General features: G+C 43.0%; 1 protein-coding gene across 2 annotated transcripts in view; it reads right to left on the bottom strand.

Annotated features, from left to right (window-relative positions):
- LOC147906220 (GRF-interacting factor 1-like) overlaps nt 1-11,001 on the bottom strand; it is a 54,418-nt gene extending 43,417 nt beyond the window's left edge. Inside the window, exons 1-3 of one of the 2 annotated variants that reach the window (XM_087383610.1) lie at nt 10,722-11,001; nt 10,537-10,607; nt 10,193-10,360 (exon numbers count right to left, since the gene is read on the bottom strand). In XM_087383610.1, coding sequence (XP_087239736.1) covers nt 10,193-10,288 — 96 coding nt within the window. In that variant the 5' untranslated portion in view covers nt 10,289-10,360; nt 10,537-10,607; nt 10,722-11,001. The other variant, XM_087383618.1, reaches the window with a different exon arrangement.
- Nucleotides 11,002-14,170: the final 3,169 nt, after the last annotated feature.

The following is a 14,170-nucleotide window of genomic DNA, read 5'->3' as shown; positions in this document are numbered from 1 at the left end:
GAGTTGAAATTGAGCCAAATTTCACCCAAATAGTTAATCTCCTGCAAAAGCCCCAATTTCTTGGCCAATCTTTGCAATGTGTGCCAAAATTTTTACAAAAGCCCCAAAACCTTCATAAATTTGCAATCTACCTGCAATACTTGTCCAATCCACAAAATGCAAAGTGCAAACTACACCTGCAAAGTGGCCCTTGTAAAGAATCCTCTGCTGAAGAAGGCCCTGCAATGAAAACGACTTATGCACGAAGCAAGAAGGCCCTGCTGGTACGGTGACTACACGACAAAGTACGGACGACCGTATTGTACGGACGATATGTCTGCTGCAGGTTGTACGGTATGTACGGCGCCACACGTGCGGTACGGACGATGTACGGTATGGAAGAGGTTGCATGAGCTGTACGGGCTGTACGACGGCGAACCAGTACGGAGCTAGTGCGTAGAGTTGTACGAAATCCGTACAATGTACGGATGACGAGCAAAGAAGGTACGACGATACGACGTACGGAGCACTGGTACAAACGGTGCTCTGCTGACTATTTCAAGCTGTACGAAATGTACGGCAAACGTACGGACAAATATTGCGTAGGAACTGCAGTACGGCGCAGGTCTGTACGGAATGGATACGCACGTAGAGGCTATACGGCGATGATGCAAGAGGTGCTGGTACAGGCGTCCCATGTACAATATGGACTGTTCGGTATCAGTCCGTACAAATTGTACAGACGATCTGTACGGAAGGTGAACAGATGGAGCTTGCGAGCTGGAGCTGGAAGCAGGAAGCAGAGAGCAGGGTCAACCTGCTCTGATACCAAATGTGAGAATGGGAGAGAGCAAAGGTGAGAACAACAGCAAGAGAGTGAGAGAGCTGAAAACGTAGTTGCAATTAGATGAGAGAGTTACAACTGAATGGAGTGATAGGTTTTGTCTAAGTGACGAAACCTTATCCTTCACTAACCATAGTTAGTGAACTAACTGTGGTTAGGGAAAAAAACCTCTAAGTGAGGGAAAAGTGCCCCTAACCTACTTATTACATTACATTGGTCACTGCTAAATTATAGCAATAATTCTAACACAAGGATAGTCTATCTCCTGCTACAGCTGAAGCCTGAAAGAGGGCTGAAGGAGTGGAGTTAGAGCTTTGAAGGAGGGCTGAAGGGTAGCAGATGATGATGTAGGGCTGAAGCAACCTACAGGAGAGACAAGAGAGCAAAGGAGTGAATGGAGCTCAAAAAGGGCTAGAAAACCTTGAGGATGGAGAAAGTATGAGGCTGAAGGAGTGAAGGAGTGAATCATTGCACAGAAGACCAAAATCAAAATCAAAACGACCAAAATCGAGTGACAGAGGATTTTCACGACATTTGGAGACCCTAGACGTTTTGTTGTCTGAAACGGGCCGTTTTTGTGCTCTGAAACGTTTCAGCCAGCCATTTCAAGATCCTGAAACGTTTCAGACCCTAAAACGTGTTTCAAAATCCAGGCTTCTCTGAAACGGCGTTTCAGGCCTAGCTGGGCTCTGAAACACGTTTCCGCGTAGCTATGCTACCATTGCACCTGTCTGGCAAGTCCTGCAGCCAGCAATCCTCCATCTGGAACCAGAATACTTGCTAGCAGCGCATCCTGCAGCGTGCTACTAGAAGGTTGGAACAATTGAAGTGATGGCCACAGAATCAACTTCGAAGGCCATCAAAGCAATCAAAATTCATCACTCGACTATTTCTTTATTGAGATGGAGGACGAAGCTACCTTGGATATTATTCCTCGTAGGCCTCATGACCAACTAACTAAGATGGATTCCTTAATGGATGAACTCTGGGCAGCTCTTCACTACTATAAAACCCCTCAGTACCAGAAATACATTGATGAAGGCTCATGTTGTTCTAAATATAGGCCGATTGTTTTAGAGTCTTTGTAGCGCTTCTGAATTATTAAGAAGCAATGAAGAGTTTGAGATACTTAGTTTTAACCGACACCCAATTATTTTTTGGCTCGACTAGATCTTTGAACCACATTGGGTTCAAGAAGTTCCCCAATTTTATATGACTCATGTTCTAACTTGTTTTGTTATTAAATTGACCGCGCTTTGGTTAATTTGGTTTTGATTTGTAACTAAGTGGCATTTATAATTTGAAGGTTTTTTCAAATTATACTTTTGTCGCATATATCTTGAAGATTTTTAGATATATGGTAATTCATTATGCCCGAGTATTTGTTAACATATTAAACCAGACTTAACAAAGACAACTGGATATCCCTTTCTCGAATCCTGGTGAATAGATTCCTGTTTGGTTTCTATTTTAAGTTTGATCTCGATATGGCGACCTTTCTTGCCACAACGCTTACACGTGACTCAGTTTCACATATGGAGACAATGGAGTACTCACTGCCTTCCCCCCCTCCATATTGAAACGCTGCAATACTTTTGTAACATACTCTTTTTGTGAAAGCCAAAGGAGTTTCCTACTCCGATCACGCGTGATACCAAGAATATGACCTGCAAGTCCCAAATCCTTCATATCAAAGGCCTCATGCAACTTGGCCTTTAATGCATCTAGCTCATAAGTATTCTTGCTAGCCAATAGCATATCATCCACATATAGTGTCAGGAGTATCAAGCTATTACCCTTAGCCCTTTTAGTGTAGAGGCAGTGCTCAATTTCACTCCTTCTAAAACCCTGGGACCGAATGAAAGCATCAAACTTCTGATACCATTCTCTAGGCGGTTGCTTAAGACCATAGAGACTGTTCTTCAGCTTGCAAACTAAATGCTCTTTGCCCTTTTCTTCAAAACCTTCCGGCTGCACCATGTAAATTTCCTCATGCAAATCCCCATGCAAGAAAGCTGTTTTGACATCCATCTGCATAAGCTCCATATCCTCTAATGCCACTAGTCCAAGCATGCATCTAAGTGTGGTCATCTTCACAACCGGAGAGAATATCTCATCAAAGTCCACACCCTTCTCTTGCTTAAACCCTTTAGCGACCAAACGGGCCTTGTACCTAGGCACATCCTCACCTGTGACCATTTTGTAGACCCATTTACATGGCAATGCTTTCTTTCCATGTGGCAAAGAAACCAAGTCCTAAGTCTTATTCTTCATAAGTGAACTCATCTCTCATTGCATAGCATACTCCCACTTGCCTTGATCCTCGCGCATCATAGCCTCTCTGTAACAAGAAGGCTCCCCGCAATCAGTAAGCATCGCATAGTCTACCCTTGGAACAAACCTATCAGACGGTCTAGACATCTAGATGATCTTCTCAAGGGCGTTTCAGCTTGCTGTCCCACCTGCATAATCAGCCACATTTGGCTCATCATTTCCACCAATAGATGATCCATCATCTACCCTTGATTGTATACCTGTGGGAGTACTTGGTGGTACCATTTCTTGCACATTTGGTGCATGGATAGCTTGATGTCTATCAACATATGCAGATGGATTCACATCCTGGAAAGTGATTCTCCTCATTTCCACATCCCTCATGGGTGCCTTATGCATCTTATTCTCATTGAAGACTACATCATGGCTGCGTATGATCTTCTTTGCTTCTGGATCCCAGAGACGATAGCCCATCTCTCCACTTTCACCATAACCCAGAAAGTTGCATTTCCTAGACTTAGGATCTAGCTTCTTTCGAAGCTCTTTTAGCACATGTACATATGCCTCACACCCAAATATACGCAAATGAGAGTAAGAGGGCTTCTTGTCACTCCATGCCTCTTCAGGAATACCACCATCCAAACTCGTACTAGGTGATCTATTGATCACATGCACTGCAATCTTCATTGCCTCAGCCCAAAAACCACCAGAAAGACTTGCATTGGAAAGCATGCATTGCAACCTTTCTTGAATGGTACGGTTCATCTTTTCTGCAACTGGATTTTGCTCTGAAGTACGAGGGGATGTGAGCTCCCTCTTAATCCCACGTGTATTACAAAAATGCTGAAAATCATGAGAGAGATACTCTCCATCATTGTCAGTCCGTAAGCATTTTGGTGTTCTACCTGACTGATTCTCAATCAAGGCCAACCATTTCTGAAATACCTGAAACACATCACTCTTCCGAGCTATAGCATAAGCCCACACTTTTCTAGTTGCATCATCAATGAATGTCACATAGTATTCAACCCCACCTAATGACCGTGTAGGCATGGGACCACACGTCTGAATGCCAACAAGCTACCCACAACATCATCAAATTTCAGTATTCCACCAGGTGCAGAGTTACTGACAGCTGTACGGAAGGTATCCCATGAGGATGGCAATGAACATAAGAGAAATATTGCCTTAGTCTCCGCATCAAAATTCATCTTCTGAGCCTGAAGCTGGCTGAAAATAATATTGAATTCATTCAAATGAGAAGCAATGGAGACCCCTTCCTTCATCTGCAGCCCAAACCACCTCTTCATGAGGTAAACTTTATTAGAGGCAGTTTCCTTTTCATAAGTGGCACACAGTTTCTTCCATAAATCTTCCGTAGTCTGCTCATTTACTACTGTGAAATAAACTGACTCTGCAAGATGAAGTCTAATAGTAGATTTTGCTAATGCATCCAACTCATTCCAATCATCCTCAGACATATTTGCAAGCTTAGCTTCAATCCCTGCCAAGGGTTTAATCTGCTTCTTTTGAATAAGCACACCCTTATTTGTTCTTTCCACAAAGAAAAGTTTGTCCCATCAAACTTTTTAATGCTAAAAAACTCCTTTTCAGACATGAAAGAGGATGCCATGATGCAAATGAAGCAAAAATCCCAAATGCTAGTGCCTACAAGAGAGAATCACACTAAATACCAGGTGCACCCAAATGTGTATGCCACAATAGAGTCAAATATCACCAAAACTCATGTCTCAAAGCATCTGACTCATGTGCATATACTATGCATCCATATGAGCAAATCTGGCCCAAAAGAAAATACCAACTGCAATGGCAATCCAAAATGCCAATAAGTGCCAAATGACTCAAGCATAAACACCGTCCACTGGCATATGCATTAATAATATCTCATCCAAGAGAGCATAGCACTACCACTGCATCACCTGCAATGTGTCAAAGCTGTCCCTCAGCATAAAATAGCATCCATGTGCAAAGCGTCCATAAAAATAGCATCCCACAAGGCAATTTGGGCCTATCAGCACATCCAATAAGGATTGCAATGCATCCAAATGGCCTATAAATCATCCACTGCAACCCAATGCACACCACGAATGAGCGCACACTGCTCAAACTGCAACCAGAGTGATCTGCATAAGGTATGCTCAAGAAATCATAGTCCCACGGTAATGACCGCTACTGAAAATAGAACCTGAGATGCCTCAAAACATGGACGCCATTGCATAATCGGACTCAGCAAGAAAATATGCAAATATCTCTCTTTTGCCAGAACTCCAAAATCCCAACCGATGAGTGAGAAATGGGAGTCAACACTTATCCACTGCCATGTGGCATAAATCTAAGGTTTCAAAACCTTAGAATGAAAAATGCATAACAGAGAGACGAAATCGAATACACAGAGATCTATAACTCTGAAAATCCTCTACCGAATCGCGTAAGAACTGACAGGTAGGGGTTTTTGGGCGTCCGGAATGCAATGGGACAGACGGTTTTGAAAACTGTGGTCTCAATCACTGGGTCCAACACACGGACTGAAAAACGTTTTTGAAAACAGAGCTGTTTGTAAACTCCACCGGAGTGCGAATGATGAGCAACATAGAAGTTTTAGGACCTCCTGAGTCTACCAGAACTGACAGATCTACAAATGGTTGCTCCAAACATGAGTTCCAATACCCGGGCAGAAAAACGCAGAAACTAATACAGTGAGTCAGGACTCCAATGAAATAATCCCAGATTCAAGAATGAAGGTGTTTCCAAGCTCCTGAAGTGAAGTGGACACCAAAATCAAGCAATAGTTGCCTCTACAAGTCAATACGGAGTCTCTGTCATCGAACGGAACAAAAAAAAGCTCAAAAAAACGACTTTTTCTTTGAAAACACTTAACAGGCTCTCAAAACCACTTCGTAAAACCAAAGTGACTTTTCCAAAGGTTCCTCCAAGGTCTCTGCACACTCGGATGCAAGTAAAGTCACCCACAAAGCTTCTCCTTCCTCCCACAGAGCTGCTGAGCTTCAAGCATTCATGCACGCTCAGCTAGATCACCCGGGCTCTGATACCAGTTGAGAGTGCTCTCAACGGAAGCAAGAACGGAAGAGGGAGAGAGAGAAATAGAAAGCCACACAAGTTTTGGTGGGTGCAGAACACCCTAATCTTCTTTTTCATTCATTAATATATGTGTTTGAGTATTGTACATAACCGGGGTAAAGGCACAGTGACCTTTAACCCCCACACTGCCACCAGCTGATTCTGCACCAACTTCATCTTGGTGATGTGATCATGTACCGATTCCTCTTCATCCATCCTCATGCTGTACGGCTCCGTCTTGAGGTTCAACATTCTCGCCTCGTTGTTGAGCTCGTACGTATCCCTCAATGTTGTTCAAGCCTCTAAAGAAGAGTTTGCCATTAAATATAAGGAAGCACCATATCCACCATCATCCCCACAATGATAGCCAAGGCTTCGGCATCCCAGACCTGCCATGGCCTCACTAAAATAGGGTTTGTTGGCATTGTCACTGCCGCCAAAGTTGACGTGGCTAGGGTGGTCACGGTGCCTTAGGCAATAGGTCCATCCCTGTCCCAATCTCCCACGCCTCTCTGAACACTAACTAGCTCCGAACGTTCATTTCCCACAACGGGTAGTTCTCCCGTCGAGCTTGCCTGTCTCACCAAAATTTGGGATTTGATATCTATTGGCCATGATAATGAATAGAAAGAGGTAAAGGATTTAGAGTGTCGTAAACCTGCATGAACCTGAGCCTCCCACCTGGTAACAATCCTTCAGACGCCTGCCTAAACCTGAGCATCTCAGATGGGTACAATCCTTTAGACACCCTAACTAATTCCTCCGAGCAATGAATCAAAGTCATCCTTCAGCAAGGTCCTTCCCTTCAAGCTCCAATTCTCGAGAACTTGTCAGGTCTCTGATACCATGTTAGAGAATGAAATCCCACCAGAGGGTATCCTGTAGCGGAAGACTGATAGATGAGCCCAGGAATTACATGCGGAAAGGTTTCACTATGGAATCAAGCTTCATAAACATGTGTACTTCACAACCATTCATGTGTGTGCAGACCAGTAAATAGACTGTGCATCAAGACAAATATAGAAGGGAACACTTATATATTTCCGTCTGTCCACAAACTAGGACCATACAATACCTCCTACTATATGTCTGGCACCTCTAGATCTCTAAGCCAGTGTGCTCCACTGAGCTTATGTAGACTCTCCGTCGAAAGATCCCTTCCACCTTGCTGTCTGGATACTAGCCTACGCGGCCTGCCACTCTTGCGCTAAGTCTGCAGCACTTATAGGCCTCCTTCACCTCCTGGATGTAGGCCCAAGGAAGCCCTCCTGCTGCTCCTTCTTGCTCCTGGATTAGCTGCTCCAAGTGATGCTCAAATGTGACCGCTAGGGCCCCCTTTTATAGGGCAAAGCCCTTCCCCAAAATGGCTGACCCAATCAGCCAACTTCTGCAGCCCCTCCAGCCGACTCAAACAGCAGCCTATAAAGCCCCCTTTGGGGGCATACTTCCAGCCTTTGGCTGGCCCTGCCCGGCCATATGGCAGGCTGCCACTGGCCAGGCAGGCCTGCCCATAATCCAGCCTGATTTCCAGGCTTATAGGCCCTCAAAACTTGCTCCACCTGTTCCGTCTCTGTTCAGCCCTGTTCCACGCCCTGGTAAGCTTCCAACCAGTATGTACTGAGGTTTTCCTGCACATGCCTGTCCTTTCCATCCATGGACAGCCCTGTGGCACTCCTACACCACCTCTGCCCACCATGATGGCCCTGATCTGCCAGGTACTTCCACTCTCTGCTGGCCACATGGCAGCGCATGTGCTGCCCATTGGGCAGCCCCATGAATAATCCTATTCTATGGTCCATCCCCCTGATGCACTCCTCATATGGGGCTCACAGGTGGGGAGGTGACCAACCTTATTCCAACACTCTGTTGATGCTCAATAGTGGTGGCTGAAAACGGCCTTTGCAAGCTCTCGTTTGGCAACATCCATGGTCTAATCGAAAGCCGACTGCATGGTGTCTGTGCTGTGGCTGGCTTGATGCATGCGAAAAGCACAAATGCTTCTACTATGAATCAGGCAATGATGCCATAGATTGCAGGAATAAAAAGGCCGACAAGGAAGAATTTTGAAGTTGGATCCACCCCAATGCATTTTCCTTCGTCAAGTGCATCCTAAATGAGGATCAGATTGAGCCAACAGAAATGAGACCTCCTGTGAACGGAAAGATTTTTCCACAAGTAATTTGGGAAGTTCAATGCAGGTCTTTCACATTTGGAAACTTATTGAGGCATAAGCTAATTCAGACGCCAAGTCAGAACCCTACAACTGAGTGATGAAATTGAAGCTACCGACCCCTGAAGCAGGAAGTAACATGATCTCTTTTTATGACGTCCATGGATAACAGGCTAAGAATTGTGGAAAGAGATGGGAGCAAGAGACTTGAATTCTTCGACATCCATGGGGCAGTGATACACTGGATGGGACATTGTAACAAGATGTAAGAATGCAATGCCGCGTTAAAGTTGATGGGTCAACATACAGGCGTATCTGTAGTTACCCACGTGTAGGACTAACAAAGGGCAGCCAGGGCATGGTATGTCATAGGATATGACATTTTGGCGACCAGCCCATGGTCAATATGATCTCACAAAGACTAGCAATGGCATAATAATAGCAGTAGTATAATCTATTTTGAAAACAACATCCGATTGGCGATTTATCCGGAAGGTCATCCTATAAAAAGAGTGATTGTCTACACCATCAAACCATCGTAGCGCATTGAGGAGCCTTGTCCTTCAGTTTTGTACTTGCAGTCTGGCTGCCCACCTTAGGCAGCAATAAACGGTATCAATTTAAGCACTTCCCTTTTCTTGTCTTTCTGTCGATTTTATCTTATGGTCTCTACTTTATGCTTCCACACTTAAGAACCCAGGCTCTTATGATCATTCCAGTCTTCACGTGTGCAAATATCTACAATAAAGACCTGTCTTTGTGTGTCGTTTCCAAAATCCACCTCACCAGCCACCTGGCTGGTCTGCTTCACTCCCGATTCCACTACGTATTTTGCACCCGAACTCCACTTCGTATTTCATCCTAACTGTTGACTGAGAATTCTCATCCTTTGTGTTGCCAACTTTAGTTCAACTTGTCTCTGGCACCTTCCAACCTTTGCCCTCCCTGGCACTCATTGCCACACCATTTGGTGCATGAGAATTCTCCCTCCTCACCTGTTTCAAGACCAGCATTTCTCAGCACATCCGTTAATGTGTTTACAAACATTTGCCATTATTCTTGGAGAGGAAAGATTTTCTTGCTGGCGTTGGCCATAACCATACAAGTATTAGGGGTGTTCGTGATGTTTTGCCAAGTTTACTTAAAACAAACCTCCCCATCCTCGCATCTCTCTCATCCATCTGCAATGGGTCTCTTTCCTCTGCAAACCCCTCCTCGTTTACAATTTTGACATGTCAATCACCCAACAGTCTAAGCATCTCCATCTTTTCCAACGATAGCTGTATCTGCCCCTGGGTTACAAAGAGGCCCATCACGGTTTACATTTTGATGTAATATGTTAAGTCGGTGTGTGATATAACAGCTGCACCAAAACCTGCCAGGCAGGCACAATTACATAGGAAGTCCTCTTTTGGATGTAGCTTCTTGCTCAGCAGACACTCTGAGTATGGGTTCCTGCAATGGAACGTAAGGTGAAAACCTCCCGCAAGTGAAACAAGCCACCGCTAGACGGGAACGTGAAAGCAAACTACAAGCTGGGTTAGGAAGCAGTGGGCGAGACTCATGAGTATCCCTTCCTGCGTAGGTTGGGGGTACACTTTATTTGAAACGCTCTGGCTTTTGTGATACCCCGCATAGTGAGCACTGAGAGTGCAACTTGCGACTAGCTTCAGGGCCAAAGATAACATGTGTGCTAGACCCACTGTATTAACGGCGTGGTAAAGCTCAGTGCAGCGAGAAGCAGCATCGACTCTTCACAGGATTTGAGCAGGCAAAACCACAAATGGGGAGCTGGGATCGAAGACTCAAAGTTGGAAAAAGCATACCTTCTGGACGATCTCGGTGGTGACAGAGGAGATGGGTGGGAAGCCGCCCCCCATAAGGGCCTGCATGGGGTGGTGCTGCTGCTGCTGCTGCATCATGAGCTCAGGTACTTGAGCGCGCTGGTGGTAGGTGCTGTTGCTGCTTCTGTTCGCATTCAAATCTACAAACCACTGCAGAGGACACAAACCGAGACGACCCAGAAAGGATGATAAAGAAAGCTGCTAATGCTACTGTCGCACTCAAGTCTACTGCAGCTAACACAAACTGCCAGCGAACTTTGATGACCCCAAAAACGCTACGCCCACGTATTTCACACTATCATCATAAGCCATACGGATGCACCCACCTCTGGCTTCCTCTTCTCGAAAAAGTTATGCCTCGTTGCTTGCTCTCGGAAGTGTAGAAATCTGCTCCTTTCTGTACAAGCAAAAAAAGAGTTCTCAGCTGTCTGTGCTGCCCCAGCAACTTTGTACAACCAAATGCGCACAAATCCGCTGCTCCTCTGCACGCTTAAGATGGACTTTTAGATACCTGTTCCATCTGCACGAACAATCACATTTCCTTTTCATGTGAAAAGGTCGCAGCTCGTTTCATTTCAATCGCCGCCCCTTTCTGTTCCAATAGTACTAGGAACTTTGTCAACAAGCAGCAGAAAAAAGGTTTGTAATCTTCCAGATGGCTTTCAAACTCGCCCATCCTCAATGCTCTTCCGTCTTCGTTCCCTGTATTTTGGCAGAGCAAAGCGCATCTCTCCTTGTTAGAGACATTTTGTGGTTTATCCAGTACGCAAAATCCTCGACTTCATTGACACGCCTTTAGGATGTTCTGCGCCCAACGAGACCGAAGAATGTTTTTCTCTCTCATGAGGAGCCACGTGGATTTTCGCCCCAAAGAATATAATTTATTATGCGGGTCAAAAAACACCCCTAGTTACAATGTCCATTAAAAACCCCAAGAATTTTTATTTGACCTGGATTTTAAACAAATTGGAGGTCACAAAAACTTGCACTTTTTTTGCAAATGTAGTTATAAATTGTATGAAAACCTCTACATTTCTGAAATTCTAACTCCAATTTTATTTGCTTGGAGGTTTTTAAAATTTTCCTTATAATATTTTCTTTGAACCTTCATCTCTTCCTAATCTATTAATGCAAGTCAAAAACACTACAATGTGGTGCATTGTAGTTTGAATTGGAGCTGATTTTTTTCAAAGATTAAAGTTTATTGATGTGGGTTAAAAACACCCTGGAGACATCTCTTTCGAATACATAAGAGGCCATCGAGGCTTCATATAGGAACCAAGGGGTCATCCACGCTTTTACTCTCATAAAGATCCTTGTCATGAAGCGTTTGAATACATGAAGTTTGCATGCACTCACACACTCTACTCATGATACGATAACATATGGAAGTGTGAAGAGAAAGGATATGCAATGTATGTAGTCTACATTACTCCAAGTCCAATTATGATGGATTCCTTCTAGAGAGTGCCAATAGCTTATATCTTTCTATGTTCATTTGCAAGTTTTGGTGTTCATGTTTTGATGGATTCCTTCTAGAGAGTGCCAATTTCTATGTACATTTGCAAGTCGTGTTGTTCATGTTTTGATGTCAAGAAGTGTTTCATGAACAATTCTATACGAAGTACCTTGATCCTTATTCATTGTAAATTTTATGAGTGTTTCCAAGTAATAGGTAGGGGTAATGTGCATGTTAGTTATCCCAAGGGATTCGAATCATTTACACTAAATTGAGCCGTACGAGGAGCACAACAATCTAGAAAAGGTTCTATTTTAAATTTAAAATGGTCTGATTTCATGATTCATGGAGTTCATGTGTTCCTTATTGCACAATTGAATACATACAATTAATGCATATGCTTAAGTCTTATTGCATTAATCCTAGCCCTTGCTTATCGATTAATGTATAATATTAAGTATTATTGCATTCATCGTAGCCCTTGCTTATTGTTGATGTATAATGGTCACGTCTTACTACATTAACCCTAGTGAGTGCTTATTGTTCTCCTCTTCTTCTCTTATGTTCTCCCCTTCTTTCACCTCCCCATATCTTCTTGGGAGTATACATTTGTATCTTGGATCTCCTTACTACTTCCTTCCAATGGATTTTCTCTTGGAGTGGAGGCCGAGAGAAAGGGAGGGAAGGGGGGGGGGGATGGGGGGGTGCAGGTGCGTGGGGGGGGGGAGGGTTGGGTGGAGGGGGAGAGAGAGGAGAGGAATGCACAGATTAATGATTAATTATACACTAGATTGCAAATGAGCAAAAATGGAATATTCATATATACACATGAATTTGATCCCCTTAGTCCACATAATTCTCTTGAGGCTGCTGCTATGTAGTGTAATTCACAAAATGTAAATTGCACTAGATTATTGGAGCGATGCAAATGTAAATTGTGCTAGATTATTAGAGGGATGTAAATTGTAACCAAAGCAATATGTGGTTTATCATCTCCTCAACAAGTTATCAATTTGGGGGACAACATCTTTACCACACTTTAACTGAAACAATAAAATTCAAGAGGCAAAAATTGCATCTCAAGATGCCATATCCATTAGTGGATGATCTTTCCATGATTTACCAAGTCTGTGGGACAAAATTATCACTACACCACCACATTTAATGTTACCCTAAGCATTGTGCAATGATTCAATGTTCAACATATAAGATGCTTGACTATCTCTTAAAATAATAACATAAAAATCTAAGCCCCCTATGATAATTATCTTTTAAAATGGTAGTAAGCCCCCTATATAAAATTCCTCATATATTCACTCAATATAAAAAATAAATGTATTATAGGATAAAGATGCTTTAACAAGGCTTTGATCGTGATGAGCTCTTGTAAAGTTAGACAATTGTCATCTCTAGATAGCATATACTAATTACAAAGAGGTTTCCTATCTTTGGTGCAAAAATGATCTATAGCACCATGCATATATGAACTTGTTTGATGATATATTACTTGAGGATCATACGCACCATATGTTATATGCTATGGGCATGCTATCAACTTTGTGCAATGTTTGCGAATTTTACTTGCAAGATGCTTAAATATCTCTATACATGTTAGAATTACTAATGGATGTTCTAGGATTCATAATAAGATTCCATTTGCATAAGTCATATAGTCTTATAAGACAAGAGATATAGGACTAAAATGTTAATATGAGAACTCCTATGTTATTAGATGCTATTCTAAAGCTTTAACTTTTGTCATTACAATGATGCGTGTTCATCAAAGTAAACATTTTAACTCAAAAGAACCTTTAAATTTCATTTAGTTCTTCTAATGATACATTAAATATTCAATCCCAACATCATGTGTGTTGATAATGTTCAATATTATTATTGTATTAGAGAATCCTATCATACTCTTATGAGATATTCCACTTGCACTTGCACAATTGGGGGTTGCCCTCCCCGTTATCAAAGCTTGATTAAATCTTGTCCAATCTTGGGAGTGTTTGAGACAAGCTATGAATAAGAGAAGAAGAGGAAAAGATACACAAAAGGAAGAAAGCGGCATGCAATCCACTTGAGCAAGGCAATCAAGATCTTGCATGTCTTTTTAGAGCCCCCCTATCGATGGAGTAGCGAAAAGAGAGGTGAGTGCAATGAGTGTGGGGGAGAGAGAACACCAAAATTCCACTACTTTAGTACAAGGTAGAAGATACAGCATGAGCTTTTAGGGTCAGGTCAACATAATCTACCATGGGGCGCATTGAGTGAAAGCAAGTTGTCCTATACCTACTACTTCATGAGTCTACCTCATGGCCTAGGGTACCCTTGATGCTAGTTCCAATAACCTAAGTGTTGAATAGTATAGCCAACATGGGTTGTTTGATTTGTAAAATGCCTATAGGCTAAGTCTTAGAAGAATGCTCTTGCCTCTTAGAGATCTTCCTAGATCCCTTTCCACTTGTTCCCAAATGGTACACAAGGTGTAGATGATATCA

This window comes from Dipteris shenzhenensis, chromosome 1 (assembly GCF_047967505.1).
Source record: "Dipteris shenzhenensis isolate YYH24624 ecotype China chromosome 1, Dip_SZ_1.0, whole genome shotgun sequence".
In the NCBI taxonomy this organism is placed as follows: domain Eukaryota; kingdom Viridiplantae; phylum Streptophyta; class Polypodiopsida; order Gleicheniales; family Dipteridaceae; genus Dipteris; species Dipteris shenzhenensis.
Note: the sequence above shows the minus strand (reverse complement) of the source record. Positions and strands in the feature narration are given on the sequence as shown.